Source organism: Doryrhamphus excisus, chromosome 7 (assembly GCF_030265055.1).
Source record: "Doryrhamphus excisus isolate RoL2022-K1 chromosome 7, RoL_Dexc_1.0, whole genome shotgun sequence".
In the NCBI taxonomy this organism is placed as follows: Eukaryota; Metazoa; Chordata; class Actinopteri; order Syngnathiformes; family Syngnathidae; genus Doryrhamphus; species Doryrhamphus excisus.
The window spans coordinates 21,142,046-21,161,348 of record NC_080472.1 but is presented as its reverse complement, the minus strand read 5'-3'; the positions used below and the strand labels follow the sequence as shown (position 1 = coordinate 21,161,348).

Below are 19,303 nucleotides of genomic sequence, written 5' to 3'. Positions count from 1 at the left end.
TTCAATGCTGTTCCAATGCTACGCTTCTCCAATGGTGAGATACACCACCGTGGCTGTAGGCGACCTCCTGACTTCTAATATGTCAGTCATCTTTTTTTTTTTTCACTTTTCCAAATATTGTCCGATATTGGTTTGGTGGCCAAAACCTGATATTGTCCAACGCTCAATTATCGATACCGATATCAGCCGATACCGATATCAGCCGATACCGATATCAGCCGATACCGATATCAGCCGATACCGATATCAGCCGATACCGATATGTGTAACATGACATATCTCTTGTGATGGAATAAACACGCGTGTGTTGTATGCAGTTTTTTTTCATGATTGTTTCATCGTTTTTCATGATCATGACCGATGTCAGCTGATGTTTGATGATATCAGTTTTTTTTTTAATTAAAATTCGTTAAAAATGAAATTTTAAAATTTATTTTTTTTTTTATAAAATTTTAAATTTTCCAAAAATGACAAATTATTTTGCTTCTCGTGATGATACTGTGTCATTATTTTCCTATTCTGATAAAAATATAAAATAAAATAAAAAAATTATAAATGAATTATAAATAAAAATAAAAATAATAATATTTATTTAAAATAAATATTTTATTTTATAATAATATTTATTTAAAATAAATATTTTATTTTATAATAATATTTATTTAAAATATTAAGCTGGTTTTATATTAATATTTATTTAAAAATAAATAATGAAAAAAATAAATAAAATAAAAATATAAAACTATTTCTCTCAACACTGTTACATAATTCTTGTCCAATTTCACCCTTTTTTTTTATTTTTCTTTTGAAAAAATATTTTTACAACGTGCCGCGGGGCAATAAAAAAAAAACTGTTGTACATAATGACGTCTCCCCTCCCCTGCTTCCAATGAACCTTCGTAGCCATCTTGGCCGTCAGGAGCATTTTTTCTATGCCGCGGTTGCCAGCCAGCAGCAGTGCGTCTGGCGCCCACCCAGTTCTCCCAGCACAAAGTGTAAGTGATGATGATGGGGGTGGGGGGCATTAAAATGACCATTTGAATCCAATCCAATCAAGTGTGGCTACCTTAACAAGACACAACAATAACAAACTTACTTCATTTGTGACGAGGAGGAGGTCTCGCTCGGATTGAAATCCCACAACCAAGTGGAGCGCTTTGAAGCCACGTAAAGATTTTAGCATTGGAAGGGAAGCAGAGGAAGCGAGCCACCCCTTCTTTTTTTTTTTTTTTTTGGCACACACCCCTTTTTACCCTGTGAACCTCGACCCTTTCCTCTGCCGTTCCCATGGCGACCACGCAGCCGGATGACACCAGGAAGTCTCTTTCGGACAGTTTCCGGGAATTGAAATGACTTTTTGCTATTTGGCCTCTTTTTTTTTTGATGCTTCAGTAACTGCTGAGTTCATTAGGAGGAAGTGTGTGTATACCGAGGTGGGTGCCCCCCGCCCCCGTCCCCCCCCAAGAAGGCTTCCCCCTCATTAACATGCACAGAGCGAGGGGAGAGAGAAAGTGACTCTGCTGCTTCCATCAATTATTCATGCACACTCAAGCGCACCTTTATGGCTTGACTCCAATTACTGACCCCCCCCCCCAACACACACACACACTCACCCCCCCCCCCTCACATACACACACACACTCGACATTTTACACAGTGCACCTCAGGGGGCCGCTTACATCATCATCAGCACCTGGCATGACAGAGTTGTTATTATCTTTACTGTAAGTGTTACACATACAGACATCATAATAATAATAATGATCAGTATTATTATGAATATGCAGTACTTGTACACACTTAATATATGATACATGTAGTAAATGTACATATATGTATGATTATGATGTATGATATTACCAGACAGTTGACGTCCATGCCGGCCTCCAGCAGGGTGGCCGCGGTGCTGCGGTGCCCGTTTCGAGCGGCCAAGTGCAGGGGGGTGTGTCGCCGCCCGTGCACGCCCATGAGGTTGGGGTGCGCGCTCACCAACATGCACACCACCTGTGCGGGTGGGGGGTGGGGGTGGGGATAGGTGAGAATCGATGCAAATTAACAACATGGCCGCCATCAAACAAAACAAAACAACAGACTTAGCAAGTCATTGATTGAGCGTACGTGATGTGATCAAACCCGGGGGCTACGTGTACGACACGTATGCTAACGTGTATTCCGAAACGCTTTCACGCACACACACGTAATTCTACACACTGTACACACGTGTGCGTTCAACTTTTGCCCTCCTCGTCGTTCCCTCCCGCTCACACGAGGAGTCCATTCATCCTCCTGTCATCCATTATTCATCGCCACTCCTGCGAGCACGTGCGGCTGACTGCAACTACCTCCGAGGAGTAGGAGTAGGAGTGTGCAAGCATTCCGACATCGGCTCCTTTTGTCGTTTTCCCGACAACAGAGGGGAACGGTTTGCTTTTTTTGGCTGCAGCATTTGTGCAGATATGCATCTAGATATGTGTGTGGGGGGGGGGGGGGGGGCAGGCCAAGGACGACCTCAGTAGAAGCCTTTGGATAAACAGGAGGGGTGCACCATCGTTAACGGGCCGATATGAGGGAATTATGACGTCATACTTCATACGTCATAATTAGAAAAAAACAGAAAATACCCTCATTATCATCAGCCAACTGACATAGGTTTGCCAGAGACCTCCATAGCGGCACACCGGCTGCTTGGAGCGTGTGCCCGAATACAGTGCACCTTGCTGGGCTACAGCAGGTGGTTCCTCCCCCTCTATACTCTGGTTCTCCTGGTGGTAGTCATGTAGTAGTAGTCATGTCATGGTATTCCTGGTAGTAGTCATGTACTAGTAGTCATGTCATGGTATTCCTGGTAGTAGTCATGTCATGGTTTTCCTGGTAGTAGTCATCATGGTTTTCCTGGTAGTAGTCATCATGGTATTCCTGGTAGTAGTCATGTACTAGTAGTCATGTCATGGTATTCCTGGTAGCCGTCATATCATGGTATTCCTGGTAGTAGTCGTGTACTAGTAGTCATGTCATGGTATTCCTGGTAGTAGTCGTGTACTAGTAGTCATGTCATGGTATTCCTGGTAGTAGTCATGTACTCGCAGTCATGTCATGGTATTCCTGGTAGTAGTCATGTACTAGTAGTCATGTCATGGTATTCCTGGTAGTAGTCATGCCATGGTATTCCTGGTAGTAGTCATGTCATGGTATTCCTGGTAGTAGTCATGTCATGGTATTCCTGGTAGTAGTCAAGTCATGGTATTCCTGGTAGTAGTCAAGTCATGGTATTCCTGGTAGTAGTCATGTACTAGTAGTCATGTCGTGGTATTCCTGGTAGTAGTCATGTACTAGTAGTCATGTCATGGTATTCCTGGTAGTAGTCATGTACTAGTAGTCATGTCATGGTATTCCTGGTAGTAGTCATGTCATGGTATTCTTGGTAGTAGTCATGTCATGGTATTCCTGGTAGTAGTCAAGTCATGGTATTCCTGGTAGTAGTCATGTACTAGTAGTCATGTCGTGGTATTCCTGGTAGTAGTCATGTACTAGTAGTCATGTCATGGTATTCCTGGTAGTAGTCGTGTACTAGTATTCATGTCATGGTATTCCTGGTAGTAGTCGTGTACTAGTATTCATGTCATGGTATTCCTGGTAGTAGTCATGTACTAGTAGTCATGTCATGGTATTCCTGGTAGTAGTCATGTCATGGTTTTCCTGGTAGTAGTCATCATGGTATTCCTGGTAGTAGTCATGTACTAGTAGTCATGTCATGGTATTCCTGGTAGTAGTCATGTACTAGTAGTCATGTCATGGTATTACTGGTAGTAGTCATGTCATGGTATTCCTGGTAGTAGTCATGTACTAGTAGTCATGTCATGGTATTCCTGGTAGTAGTCATGTCATGGTATTCCTGGTAGTAGTCATGTACTAGTAGTCAAGTCGTGGTATTCCTGGTAGTAGTCATGTCCTGGTATTCCTGGTAGTAGTCATGTACTATTAGTCATGTCCTGGTATTCCTGGTAGTAGTCATGTATTAGTAGTCATGTCATGGTATTCCTGGTAGTAGTCATGTACTAGAAGACGTGTCATGGTATTCCTGGTAGTAGTCATGACATGGTATTCCTGGTAGTAGTCATGTCATGGTATTCCTGGTAGTAGTCATGTACTAGTTAGTCATGTCATGGTATTCCTGGTAGTAGTCATGTACTAGTAGTCATGTCATGGTATTCCTGGTAGTAGTCATGTACTAGTAGTCATGTCATGGTATTCCTGGTAGTAGTCATGTACTAGTAGTCATGTCATGGTATTCCTGGTAGTAGTCATGTGCTAGTAGTCATGTCATGGTTTTCCTGGTAGTAGTCATGTACTGGTATTCCTGGTAGTAGTCATGTACTAGTAGTCATGTCATGGTATTCCTGGAGAACAAATCCAGCCCTCAGGTGGAGTCTACCTGCAGGCGTCCGTACAGCGCCGCCAGGTCGAGGGGTGTCTCCTGCCGGCTGTTCCTCATGGTGGGGTCGGTCAGCTCCTGCAGCAAGACTGACACCACCTCGGAGTGTCCGTACTGGGCAGCACAGTGAAGCGCCGTCTCCCTCTCATGGTTCTATTAAAGAAGAAGAGAGGTGGAGAGAGAGGAAGAGAGAGAGAGAGAGAGGAGGGCAAATGGAGGTGAACGGATTTAGATAAAAGGGAAGAAAGGTTTCCCATTCAAGTTGAATGTGTGAAACAAGGCAGAGAAACGATGTTTGGCTTAGTGTGGATTAGCGGTTAGATTCCTAATTGATCCACACAGCAAGATGTGATATTTCAAACCAGGCTCAGAGCCCCAACATTGCTGCTGTCCCCCCGGGGGCCAAGATGATGGGGATTGAACCGTATGACAGTATGTGCTTAAAAAAATGGATCATCTGTATTGGGTGCCAGGGGTCCCCAAGCAAATGACCAAGGCCCCAAGGTGGAATTAAATGTTCATGCCAGTCAAAAGTTTGGAGACACTTTCCCATCCAAATGAATATTGGAGTGTCTCCAAACTTTTGGCTGGTACTGTAAATGTGTAGTAGACCCAAGGCCCCCAAGGGCCCCAAAGGTCCCCAAGGGCCCCAAAGGTCCCAAGGCCCCCAAAGGTCCCAAGGCCCCCAAAGGTCCCCAAGGCCCCCAAAGGTCCCAAGGCCCCAAAGGTCCCCAAGGGCCCCCCAAAGGACCCAAAGGTCCCCCAAAGGACCCCAATGGTCCCCCAAAGGACCCCAAAGGTCCCCCAAAGGTCCCCCAAAGGTCCCCCAAAGGACCCCAAAGGACCCCCAAAGGTCCCCCAAAGGACCCCAAAGGTCCCCCAAAGGACCCCAAAGGTCCCCCAAAGGTCCTCCAAAGGACCCCAAAGGTCCCCCAAAAGGTCCCAAGGCCCCCCAAAGGGCCCCAAAGGTCCCCCCAAAGGGCCCCAAAGGTCCCCCCAAAGGCCCCAAAGGTCCCAAGGCCCCCACTGGCCCCAAAGGTCCCAAGGGCCCCAAGGCTCCAAAGGTCCCAAGGCCCCCACTGGCCCCAAAGGTCCCAAAGGTCCCAAGGCTCCAAGGTCCCAATGCCCCAAGGGCCCCAAAGGTCCCAAGGCCCCAAAGGTCCCAAGGCCCCAAGGGCCCAAAGGTCCCAAGGCCCCAACAACTATGTGAAATTAAATGTTCATGCCAGTCAAAAGTTTGGAGACACTTTCCCATCCCAATGAATGAAGGAGTGTCTCCAAACTTCCATGGGGGGATATGTTCAATGTTCCGTCACTTTGGATTAAAGTTATTTTGATATTTAGCTATATTTAGTTTTCTTTCAGTTTTAGTCTTTTCTTAAATGGCCATGAGCCCTGGAGACATTTTCCACCCCTTCCCTCCAGCGTGGAAGCTTCCAGGGCCTCCACAGTCATCACACGCTCGGTTCCACATTCATCAGCCTTTATGGACGCACCTGCCGGTTATGATAGCTTTAATAACTCCCGCCGTGCGTACGCCACGGCGCGGCGCGGCTGTGTCCCGACCCGTGAGAAACGGCGTAATGAAGCGAACGCCAGCGTCATCCATCACAGACGCGATGCAAACCCATTGGACGAGTGGCGTGTTACAAGAAGCCATCACGGATGCGCTGTACGTCTAGCAAATAACCACGGCGCATTAGCATCAAGTGCGCCACAGTCCCGGATCACGTGGGAAATGTAAGAAATGCTTATTTCTGGAGATATTCCGATGGGGGAAGCGGTCGGGAAGGAGTAATGCTGCAGTCCTTTAAAAATAAACACCCCTGCAGGCACCAGGAAGTAAAAGTGTTCCTGTTATGCAAAATAAACACAAAGACGAAGGAAACAGAAGAAGCTTTGGCAGGCCTCATTGGGTTTATGTAAAAGTACAGATTAAGAATTAAAACAACTTCCTGATCCGCCTTAAGACGGCCCAGTTCCACATCCAAAGCATGGAACTTAAAGAGAAGCAGGAAAGAGGAAGTAGTCCTCCGATTGGCTCGACCGCAGGCCCCGCCCCCTGTGGGGAAAGTTAGCATATTGCGGCTCGGAGCGTGGATGGAAGCGGAGATGAGAACATGTGTGTTGTCATGACAGCCGGGCGACGTCATGGCAACGGAATGCATGTCGAGCTGTGGCGGGAGGCGGGAGGAGTGACCGGAGAAAGGAAGATGCCCCCCCTCCCGTCTTCTCGGGGGCCGGAGATTTATTTCCATTACGCTCACGTCGACAGCTTTCCGATAGCGCCGAGCGTCTCAGCGCTTTGTGCCTGATTGCTGCGGCCTGCTACTGATCACACGTCAACATACATGTCATGTGACGCTGATGCATTGGCTGTGGCTAGTACAGGACAGTGCAGTACAGTCTACTCAAATGTATCTGTGGCAGTCCAAATTTAGTGTTTCCCATTCGTTCATTTATTTGTGGTGGGCCACATTTATTTGTGGCGGGAGAACCCATGCATGGTGTTTCCCATTCGTTCATTTAATTGTGGTGGTCCACATTTATTTGTGGCGGGATGACCACTGCATGGTGTTTCACATTCGTTCATTTATTTGTGGTGGTCCACATTTATTTGTGGCGGGAGAACCTGTGCATGGTGTTTCCCATTTGTTCATTTATTTGTGGCGGGAGAACCCATGCATGGTGTTTCCCATTCATTCATTTATTTGTGGTGGTCCACATTTATTTGTGGCAGGACAACCCGTGCATGGTGTTTCCCATTCGTTCATTTATTTGTGGTGGTCCACATTTATTTGTGGCGGGATGACCAGTGCATGGTGTTTCCCATTCGTTCATTTATTTGTGGTGGTCCACATTTATTTGTGGCGGGAGAACCCATGCATGGTGTTTCCCATTCGTTCATTTATTTGTGGTGGTCCACATTTATTTGTGGCGGTACCACCCATGCATGGTGTTTCCCATTCGTTCATTTATTTGTGGTGGTCCACATTTATTTGTGGCGGGACAACCCATGCATGGTGTTTCCCATTCGTTCATTTATTTGTGGTGGTCCACATTTATTTGTGGCGGGAGAACCCATGAATGGTGTTTCCCATTCGTTCATTTATTTGTGGTGGTCCACATTTATTTGTGGCAGGACAACCCGTGCATGGTGTTTCCCATTCGTTCATTTATTTGTGGTCATCCACATTTATCTGTGGCGGGAGAACCCGTGCATGGTGTTTCCCATTCATCATTTATTTGTGGCGGGAGATCCCGTGCATGGTGTTTCCCATTCATCATTTATTTGTGGTGGTCCTACATTTATTTGTGGCGGGAGAACCCATGCATGGTGTTTCCCATTTGTTTATTTATTTGTGGCGGGAGAACGTGTGCATGTTGTTTCCCATTCGTTCATTTATTTGTGGTGGTCCACATTTATCTGTGGCGGGAGAACCCGTGCATGGTGTTTCCCATTCGTTTATTTATTTGTGGTGGTCCACATTTATTTGTGGCGGGAGAACCCATGCATGGTGTTTCCCATTCGTTCATTTATTTGTGGTGGTCCACATTTATTTGTGGCGGGACAACCCATGCATGGTGTTTCCCATTCGTTCATTTATTTGTGGTGGTCCACATTTATTTGTGGCGGGAGAACCCATGAATGGTGTTTCCCATTCGTTCATTTATTTGTGGTGGTCCACATTTATTTGTGGCAGGACAACCCGTGCATGGTGTTTCCCATTCGTTCATTTATTTGTGGTGGTCCACATTTATTTGTGGCGGGAGAACCTACGCATGGTGTTTCCCATTGGTTCATTTATTTGTGGTGGTCCACATTTATTTGTGGTGGGAGATCCCATGCATGGTGTTTCCCATTCGTTTATTTGTGGCGGGAGAACGTGTGCATGTTGTTTCCCATTCATTTATTTATTTGTGGTGGTCAACATTTATTTGTGGCGGGACAACCCATGCATGGTGTTTCCCATTCGTTCATTTATTTGTGGTGGTCCACATTTATTTGTGGTGGGAGAACCCATGCATTGTTTCCCATTCGTTCATTTATTTGTGGTGGTCCACATTTATTTGTGGCGGGAGAACCCATGCATGGTGTTGATTGCTGAATCAGCATATACTGATTCATTTGTGGCAGTCCCAGTGTATTTGTGGCAGGCATACTGAACATACATTTGGATATTTGCGGCGGGAGAACCCGAAGGGTACATTGATTTATTTGTAACGGTCCAAGTATATTTGTCGCGGGCAAACCGAACACCGTGTATCCTTCATTCATTCATTTGTGGCAGGCCAACGAAAGCCAACGGAAGCCAATGGTTCCGTCTTGCTTGTGACATGACAAGAAAAGAAAAAAAGAAGCGAGAGAAGAAAGTTGACTTCTATTTGTTTTGCTTTTCCTGTCGCTCGCCTCCATAAATGAGCGTCATGGCCAATTATGCAAATGAGGCCATCACAAATAGACGGCGGTCCCGTGGGAAGGACTGGCGGTGGGGTCCCATATTGATGATTTCCTGGCACTCACGCTTCCATGCAGCATCCAAGCATGGAAGCGGAGCAGGTGTGTTTCATTTGAACACCTTGCCAGTGCTGATGGAGCAAAATGTGGGACGACTCCTGGGGACGACTCCATCAGTAAACAAGGTTTCATGCTTACCTTGTGTGTTTACATACGTGTAATATTATATAAGATGCACGGCTAAGCAATGCAGCATAAGGAAGAAGACTGAGGAACAAGGAGGAGCCCTCCATCCTGGATGAGGGGGGTGGGGTAGTAGAAAGCCGCCAGGAAGAAGATTAAGAGTGTGAACACGGAGCGTGAGCACCGCCGCCGCCGCCGCCGCCGCCGCCGCCGCCGCCGCCGCCGCCGCCCAGAAGAGCGGCAGAGATAAGAGCAGATGAAAGCCCAAATCTGCATTGCGATGATGTTTCAATATCTTGGCTAGCGTGTAACAGCACGCCATCGTACCATCGTACTTCCTACGCCATCAGCGAACAAAACGCAAGACTGCACGACTTTTCACCGGAATGATTTTGGCATTGAAAGGATCTTTGGCTCGTGTTAGTAGTAGCTCCTTAAAAACACAATCATTGTCAAATAAATGATCTTTGACTGATAGTTTGCTAATAGGTCCTGAAAAACAGTCCAATTCCAGGGTAACCGCTGCCAAAATGGGGGATTATTTTGGGATGTAAAGGAGAGCACATGAGTCAAAGATCCTTCGTATGATAAAATGATCTCATTTCCAAGCGCCTACTCGAAAAAAGCTGGTCAAAGATCCTTCATATCAAACAAATCCTACTGTATATAATGTATATAAAACAAAGGACCTACTGCAAAAACACAAGTCAAAGATCTTTGAAGTGACACAAGGGTTTCTTTTCCTTATATACGGTAAAAACTGGATGATTTTGTCATATAAATGATCTTTGACTGGTGTTTTTGTGTCAAAGAGACGGGATGATTTTGTCATATGGAGGATCTTTGACTGGTGTTTTTGCCATATAAAGGATCTTTGACTGGTGTTTTTGTCTCATAGAGACGGGATGATTTTGTCATATAAAGGATCTTTGACTGGTGTTTTTGTCTCAAAGAGCTGGGAAGATTTTGTCATTATAGAGGATCTTTGACCTGAGTTTTTGTCATATGAAGAATCTTTGACTGGTGTTTCGTCTCAAAGAGACGGGATGATTTTGTCATTATAGAGGATCTTTGACTGGTGTTTTTGTCATATAGAGGATCTTTGACTGGTGTTTTTGTCTCAAAGAGACACAGGATGATTTTGTCACATAGAGGATCTTTGACTGGTGTTTTCGTCTCAAAGATACGGGATGATTTAGTCATATAGAGGATCTTTGACTGGTGTTTTTGTCATATAGAGGATCTTTGGTGTTTTTGTCTCAAAGAGACGGGATGATTTTGTCATATAAAGGATCTTTCACTGGTGTTTTTGTCATATAGAGGATCTTTGACTGGTATTTTTGTCTCAAAGAGACGGGATGATTTTATCATATAAAGGATCTTTGACTGGTGTGTTTGTCGCAAAGAGAAAAACAGATGACCTTCAACCATCAAAGATCCTTTATATGACAAGACGCTGCACTGTACGGAATGTTGCGTACTATAAACTCTCATTCCAAAATTTGGAAACAAATACGGCCGGTCGGCCTGCCCCTCCCCTGAGGTGGTCGCCCCTGCCGTCTTCTCTGGAATGTTGACATCTGGATCGGCTTTCCCGCTTTGGATCCGCGTAAGAAAACGACAAGCATCTGTAAGCCGGGATGTTATTTTAGCTCACGTTCACACGGCCTGGAAGCCGGCAGGACTTCCTGGCTTGCAGGAGCGCAGTGGACGCATGGCATGCATGCACCGTCCCCTCCTAAGCCCCCTAATTACGTCTCGCCTTACACCTTTATCCGGATGATTTGCTTGTTTGGGGGCGGGGGGGGGGAGGGATGAAGTGGGGGTCGGAAAAGGACAAGGAGGAGAAATCTGCAGGTGGGAAAGAAAGCATTCCAGTGGTGTACTACTTACATAATAACATGCATTACTTAATATTACTCAACAGCGCCACCGTGTGGTGGTTGACGTTTGTGTCGCTTTGACTGTTGACTTCCTTTCAATTGTCAACGGGGATCCACTGGGACCAATTAGCCGCTTTGGCGCCGACTAATAGCGTCCGCTAACCTCCAATAATCCCACGCTGGCTGCCACCGACGCGCCCGCCATCAATCACTTTACCTTTTGCGCTCCCGTGACCTTTCACCCTCATTACGACAATCTCCCACACTATTTGGTTAGCGTTCGTTCCCAAAAGGTCAAGGGGGTCATGACATAATGACACCAAATGTGACGTGACGCCCCCCTTAGCATGATCCCCGATGACAGGAAATAATAAAAAAACGGGGTGTTACCTGCTGGTTGACGTGGCAGTGCGAGGGCCCGTGGTGGATGAGGATGCGCACAATGTCCACGTCCCCCCGCCAGGCGGCCAGGTGCAGCGGGAAGCAGCCCTTGCTGTCCGCCACGTTGGTGGAGGCCTCGAACTGGAGCAGCTTCAGCACCACCTCCCTGGGCAAAAAATTAGACCAAAAATATATCTACTGTATTGAGTAATAAAAATGTAAACGATTATAGGGGTGTTATTTCATGTCTGGAGGGCTCTAATGATGTTTAAAACCACATTTAGAAGGTTGTAAACTGGTTCTGTATGTCTTATTTTATCTTATTATGTCTACTATATTGGGTAATACAAGAGTAAAGGTGACTATAGGGGTGTTATGTCATGTTTGGAGGGCTCTTATATCGGGGTGTTATTTCATGCCTAGAGGGCTCATTCAATTATTGCTCCATCGCTATATCGCGATTTTTCAAAAAATAAATCAAAAAATATATCTACTATATTGGGTAATACCAATGTAAAAGTGACTATAGGGATGTTATTTCATGTCTAGAGGGCTCTAATGATGTTTAAAAGCATATTTAGAAGGTTGTAAACCATTTCTGTATGTCTTATTTTCTCTTATTATGTCTACTATATTGGATAATACCAGTGTAAAAGTGACTATAGGGGTGTTATTTCATGTCTAGAGCGCTCTAATGATGTTTAAAAGCATATTTAGAAGGTTGTAACTTGGTTCTGTATGTCATATGTCTTATTTTATCTTATTATGTCTACTATATTGGGTAATACCAATGTAAAAGTGACTGTAGGGGTGTTATTTCATGTCTAGAGGGCTCTAATGATGTTTAAAAGCATATTTAGAAGGTTGTAAACTGGTTCTGTATGTCTTATTTTCTCTTATTATGTCTACTATATTGGATAATACCAGTGTAAAAGTGACTATAGGGGTGTTATTTCATGTCTAGAGGGCTCTAATGATGTTTAAAAGCATATTTAGAAGGTTGTAAACTGGTTCTGTATGTCTTATGTGTCTTATTTTTTCTTATTATGTCTACTATATTGAGTAATACCAATGTAAAAGTAACTATAGGGGTGTTATTTCATGTCTAGAGGGCTCTAATGATGTTTAAAAAGCATATTTAGAAGGTTGTAAACTGGTTCTGTATGTTTTATATGTCTTATTTTCTCTTATTGTGTCTACTATATTGGGTAATACCAATGTAAAAGTGACTATAGGGGTGTTATTTCATGTCTAGGGGGCTCTAATGATGTTTAAAAAGCATATTTAGAAGGTTGTAAACTGGTTCTGTATGTTTTATATGTCTTATTTTATGTTATTGTGTCTACTATATTGGGTAATACCAATGTAAAAGTGACTATAGGGGTGTTATTTCATGTCTAGAGGGCTCTAATGATGTTTAAAAGCATATTTAGAAGGTTGTAAACTGGTTCTGTATGTCTTATTTTCTCTTATTATGTCTACTATATTGGGCAATACAAGTGTAAAGGTGACTATAGGGGTGTTATGTCATGTCTGGAGGGCTCTAATAATATTAAAAAAACATTTAGAAGATGGTAAACAGGTTTTCTATGCCATAACTACTTAAATATTCAATTTATTAATAGTGAGGTCAGGTTTTTGAAGCAATTAGCCGCCATTAACGGGTATAAACGTCTGAGACGCATTTTAACGTGGTGAAAACGAGTATCACAGACACTAGACACTCCTAGCGCTTCCAACACAGGCCGGCCAGATAAGACGATGTGGTCACATCATCAACAAGTGTCGGGGGTGATTTAACGACAAACAGTCGGCGCTTCCTATCAGGAAGTCTCCAGCCGAAGCGCCGCATTTGCATTCCAAATGTCAGCGGGAGAAGCCGAGGGGAGAGGAGGCACGGAGCCTCTCCCAGGGAGCGACATAATCAGATGCGAAGAAAGACGGGAATAAATGAAAACAAAACGAAAACACGAACACAAACTCAGGAATTTTGTTGGCCGTTTCCAGCTCTCCACATAATTGCCCCCAAAACGCATCCTGATCCTTTATGTCCGGGGCATTCAAGGCCATTTATTGACTCAAAGGCAGAGGGTGCTGGGCCTTTTGCTTTTTTCCAGGCAGGTTTCTCTGCACTAATTTAATTGATCTACTGCACAAACCACAGTCAAAGATGCTCTATTTGAGAAGAATTCTCTGCCGTTTAAGGATTTGCAGCAAAAACACGAGTCAAAGATCCTATATGAGGCAAGAGTTGCTGTTTTTAAGGATGTAATACAAAAACATGAGCCAAAGATCCTATATAAGGCAAGAGTTATCTGCTGTTTTTAAGGATGTAATACAAAAACACGAGTCAAAGATCCTATATAAGGCAAGAGTTGCTGTTTTTAAGGGTGTAATACAAAAACATGAGTCAAAGATCCTATATAAGGCAAGAGTTACCTGTTGTTTCTAAGGATGTAATGCAAAAACACGAGTCAAAGATCCTATATAAAGCAAGAGTTGCTGTTTTTAAGGATGTAATGCAAAAACATGAGTCAAAGATCCTATATAAAAGCAAGAGTTGCTGTTTTTAATGATGTAATGCAAAAACACGAGTCAAAGATGCTACATAAGGCAAGAGTTATCTGCTGTTTTTAAGGATGTAATACAAAATTACGAGTCAAAGATCCTATATAAGGCAAGAGTTATCTGCTGTTTTTCAGGATGTAATACAAAAACACAAGTCAAAGATCCTATATAAGGCAAGAGTTATCTGCTGTTTTTAAAGATGTAATGCAAAAACACGAGTCAAAGATCATATATAAGGTAAGAGTTATCTGCTGTTTTTCAGGATGTAATACAAAAACACGAGACAAAGATCCTATATAAGGCAAGAGTTATCTGCTGTTTTTCAGGATGTAATACAAAAACATGAGTCAAAGATCCTATATAAGGCAAGCGTTACCTGTTGTTTTTAAGGATGTAATGCAAAAACACGAGTCAAAGATCCTATATAAAGCAAGAGTTGCTGTTTTTAATGATGTAATGCAAAAACACGAGTCAAAGATCCTATATAAGGCAAGAATTATCTGCTGTTTTTAAAGATGTAATGCAAAAATGAGCCAAAGATCCTATATAAGGCAAGAGTTATCTGCTGTTTTTATGGATATCATGCAAAAACGAGCCAAAGATCCTATATAAAGCAAGAGTTATCTGCTGTTTTGTGCTCTGATTGGTGGTTGAGTGTATTGTTATTGCATTGGGAGGAGAATGTGGCCGTGGTTCTCATGTTTGGTCGCTATCAATCATGCGGTGCAGTTACAGAAGCGTGACTAATTGTTCCAGCTTAAGTTTCGACACGTCACTCATAGCCGCCACACACACACACACACACACACACACACACACACACACGCGGCTGTAGAGGGCTGCGTGTTACCTGTGTCCGTTGAGGGCGGCGTGGTGCAGCGGCGTGTATCCTGAGCTGTCTGTGCAGTTGACGTTGAGGCCCTTCCACATGCTGCCAGACACAAAAACATCATGAGGAACGTTAGCCGACACTCCGTGTAGCTTCATCTTGTGCTGAGTCAGCAGAAAAGCACGCTCATAAAACTCTCAATCGCAGGCCACGACTCCACTGATCCACCGCGCCACCGCTCGTCTGGAGCAAAGCAGCGCAAATTCCAGTCGGTTAGCATCGGCGTCATGACCCCGTGAGGTCAGAGGGCAGCATCCAGACCAGGTGAGCTGGTCCCCACCCCCTAGTGGGTGTGTGTGTGTGGGGGGGGGGGGGGGGGGGGGGGGGGGGGCAACCAGCCAACATGCAATGGCGCCCAACATCAAAGTGCAGTTGCACTCATTTCTGAACAAATGCAACATGGCGAGGGGAGCATCACAGTACCTGGTAAACCGGGGAAGAAGAAGATGTTGCAGGAAGGACTCAACTTACATTGATGCTTTTTTAAATCAACGGTCCTGCCATGCCCCCCCCCCCCCCAAGCCTATTTGTTATGCTTTTCATCGTTTTTATGTATTTTTGCAAATGCACCGTGGCCGTTTGCCGATGACATCATTCCGCCATTTTGCCAATAGGGCGGCTTTTCTTCACCTCCAACCCATTGGAACACTGATCCATTGATCCACACACATACAGGGCCACCCCCCCCCATACAGTATGACCTGCCCTGATGCCAAAACACAGCAGTCATTGAGTCGTTGCGCAATAAAAACAGCCCACACAAACATAAACACCTTTAGGGGCGGGACCACCATGCCGACCTCCTTAGGGGTCAACACGGCCGTGTAGGAGGTCTTATGTATAGGAGGTCAAAAGGGGGGGGGGGGGGGGGTGAAACAGTGATTCTCCAAAAGAAGGGAGGATGCTGGCAGGATTTCAAAATAAAAAAACAAGAAAGAAGCCGCAATATGCTGCTATCAGGACAGGAAGTGGGCTTGCTTCATTTCCTGTTGTGTGCCCGCAGTGCGGATTAACATCGCTGTCATTTTGACCTGCGAGGTGGCAACACACACACACACGTGCGCACACACACACACACACAGGAAGTATCAACTCTGTCGTTTGATGTTGAAGCTCCAACTTTCAATTCCCATCATGCTTTGGGGCATGAATATTCTCCTTTATCCCAGTTTATCCCGTGTGTGTGTGTGTGTGTGTGTGTGCACGGTGAGTGAAATTAATTTTTCAGGCTAACGCTGATGGGATAACAAGCTAAGCTAATAGGATAGGATGGCGACGGCTGAGTTTGTTTACCTTACTGACATGATACTCTCTATTTTTCCTCATTTATTTGCGGCGGCCCGCCACAGATACATTTGGACCACAACAGATGCATTTTTGCTCTAAACACTTCCTAATGGGCCTGTCTGTGAATGCAGCTTGTCCTTCCAACTCCGTACAGTAGATGGAGTCAAAGATCCTATATAAGGCAAGAGTTGCTGTTTTTAAGGATGTAATGCAAAAAAACACAAGTCAAAGATCCTGTATAAGGCAAGAGTTATCTGATGTTTTTAAAGATGTAATGCAAGCACACGGGTCAAAGATCCTATATAAGGCAAGAGTTGCTGTTTTTAAGGATGTGCAAACACACGAGTCAAAGATCCTATATAAGGCAAGAGTTATCTGCTGTTTTTAAGGATGTAATGCAAAAACACAAGTCAAAGATCCTATATAAGGCAAGAGTTATCTGATGTTTTCAAAGATGTAATACAAAAACACGATACAAAGATCCTATAAAAGACAAGAATTATCTGCTGTTTTGAAAAATGTAATACAAAAACACAAGACAAAGATCCTATATAACGCAAGAGTTATCTGCTGTTTAAGAATTTCCAGCAAAAACACGAATCAAAGATCCTATATAAGGCAAGAATTATCTGCTGTTTTTAAGGATACAGATACATTTGGACCGCCACAGATGCATTTGGACCACCACAGATGCATTTGGACCGCCACAGATGCATTTTTGCACTAAACAACACATCCTAATGGGCCTGTCTGTGAATGCAGCATGTCCTTCCAACTCCGTACAGTAGATGGAGTCAAAGATCCTATATAAGGCAAGAGTTGCTCTTTTTAAGGATGTAATGCAAAAAAACATGAGTCAAAGATCCTATATATAAGGCAAGAGTTATCTGCCATTTATTTGTAGCGGCCCGCCACAGATACATTTGGACCACCACAGATACATTTGGACCACCACAGATACGTACATTTGGACCACCACAGATACGTACATTTGGACCGCCACAGATACGTACATTTGGACCGCCACAGATACATTTGGACCGCCACAGATACATTTGGACCGCCACAGATACATTTGGACCGCCACAGATACATTTGGACCGCCACAGATGCATTTGGACCGCCACAGATTCATTTTTGCACTAAACAACACATCCTAATGGGTCTGTGAATGCAGCATGTCCTTCCAACTCCGTACAGTAGATGGAGTCAAAGATCCTATATAAGGCAAGAGTTGCTCTTTTTAAGGATGTAATGCAAAAAAACATGAGTCAAAGATCCTATATATAAGGCAAGAGTTATCTGCCATTTATTTGTAGCGGCCCGCCACAGATACATTTGGACCACCACAGATACATTTGGACCACCACAGATACGTACATTTAGACCACCACAGATACGTACATTTGGACCACCACAGATACGTACATTTGGACCGCCACAGATACATTTGGACCGCCACAGATGCATTTGGACCACCACAGATGCATTTTTGCCCTAAACACATCCTAATGGGCCTGTCTGTGAATGCAGCATGTCCTTCCAACTCCGTACAGTAGATGGAGTCAAAGATCCTATATAAGGCAAGAGTTGCTCTTTTTAAGGATGTAATGCAAAAAAACATGAGTCAAAGATCCTATATATAAGGCAAGAGTTATCTGCCATTTATTTGTAGCGGCCCGCCACAGATACATTTGGACCACCACAGATACATTTGGACCACCACAGATACGTACATTTAGACCACCACAGATACGTACATTTGGACCACCACAGATACGTACATTTGGACCGCCACAGATACGTACATTTGGACCGCCACAGATACATTTGGACCGCCACAGATGCATTTGGACCGCCACAGATGCATTTTTGCCCTAAACACATCCTAATGGGCCTGTCTGTGAATGCAGCATGTCCTTCCAACTCTGTACAGTGGATGGAGTCAAAGATCCTATATAAGGCAAGAGTTGCTGTTTTTAAGGATGTAATGCAAACACACGAGTCAAAGATCCTATATATAAGGCAAGAGTTATCTGCCATTTATTTGTAGCGGCCCGCCACAGATACATTTGGACCGCCACAGATACATTTGGACCACCACAGATGCATTTTTGAACTAAACAACACATCCTAATGGGCCTGTCTGTGAATGCAGCTTGTCCTTCCAACTCCGTACAGTAGATGCTATGCTAACACACCCATTCTGGGGTCAGTCAACTCAGTAGGTCACACCAATGTAGCGTATAGCTAACCTATGGAATGATCTAGATAATCCCAACAAACAAACAACCCCCCCCCCCCGGGGTTCTTGATGGACTTTAACCATCGATCACATGGCCGTCGGGTCAATCACTAGCATCTGTTTATGCTATATTGTCCAGTGTGGGTCAAAGGTTGGCTCCCTGCTTCCATGCACGAGAGGCGTTCACTGTCATGCCGTCTCTTTGTTTTGATGGCGTTACCGAGCGCTAGCTAGCCAGCTAGTTAATTCCTGCTAGCTCACACATCACACGGCGACGTCTCATCTCTCCGACGAACACGCCGCTTTCCGCCTTTCCGATGTGGAGCTCTGTGGCCACGCATCTCATCACATCATCACCAAGAGTGACAGCGTGTTTTACGGCGAGGTCGCCATGACAACCAAAGAGTCTAAATAGCTTTTAGCCACAAAGGAAAACACAGACATCAGCAAAATTAGACGCAAATGATGACAGCAGCTTCTTCAAATACGGTTCTTGTCACTTCCACATTCCCTTGTGATCCACATCCTTTTGAGAAGTTCATTGTTCCGTCGTTTTTGGGATTAAAGTTAGCGGTGAGGATGATTAGGAGACAAGCAAGCAGAATTAAAGCATTACAGCGGCTACCTTAAATACATTTTCTGTCACCTTCAGGTGTGCTTATGCCCCAAATCCCTTCAAGAAGTTCGTTGTTCCATCATTTTGGATTAAAGTTACCACTACCATTGAGGATAACTGGAAAACATGGATGAAATGATCACAGCAGCTATTTTAAATAAGTTTTTTCGTCCCTTCCAGGTGTGTTTATGCAACAAATGAAGTTCATTGTTCCATCGTTTTTGGGATTAAAGTTAGCGGTGGAAGACAAGCAAACAGAATTAAACCATTACAGCGGCTACCTTAAATACATTTTCTGTCACCTTCAGGTGTGCTTATGCCCCAAATCCCTTCAAGAAGTTTGTTGTTCCGTCATTTTGG

At 44.3% G+C, this 19,303-nt stretch overlaps 1 protein-coding gene across 4 annotated transcripts in view; it reads right to left on the bottom strand.

Annotated features, from left to right (window-relative positions):
- Window positions 1-19,303, bottom strand: part of anks1b (ankyrin repeat and sterile alpha motif domain containing 1B) — a 104,839-nt gene that overhangs the window by 71,463 nt on the left and 14,073 nt on the right. For 3 of the 4 annotated variants that reach the window (XM_058078413.1, XM_058078408.1, XM_058078409.1), the window contains exons 2-5: window positions 14,757-14,837; window positions 11,348-11,504; window positions 4,433-4,585; window positions 1,861-2,004 (exon numbers count right to left, since the gene is read on the bottom strand). In XM_058078413.1, the coding sequence (XP_057934396.1) occupies window positions 1,861-2,004; window positions 4,433-4,585; window positions 11,348-11,504; window positions 14,757-14,837 (535 nt within the window). Of the gene's footprint in view, window positions 1-1,096; window positions 1,438-1,860; window positions 2,005-4,432; window positions 4,586-11,347; window positions 11,505-14,756; window positions 14,838-19,303 lie in introns of those variants that run through there. The other variant, XM_058078410.1, reaches the window with a different exon arrangement.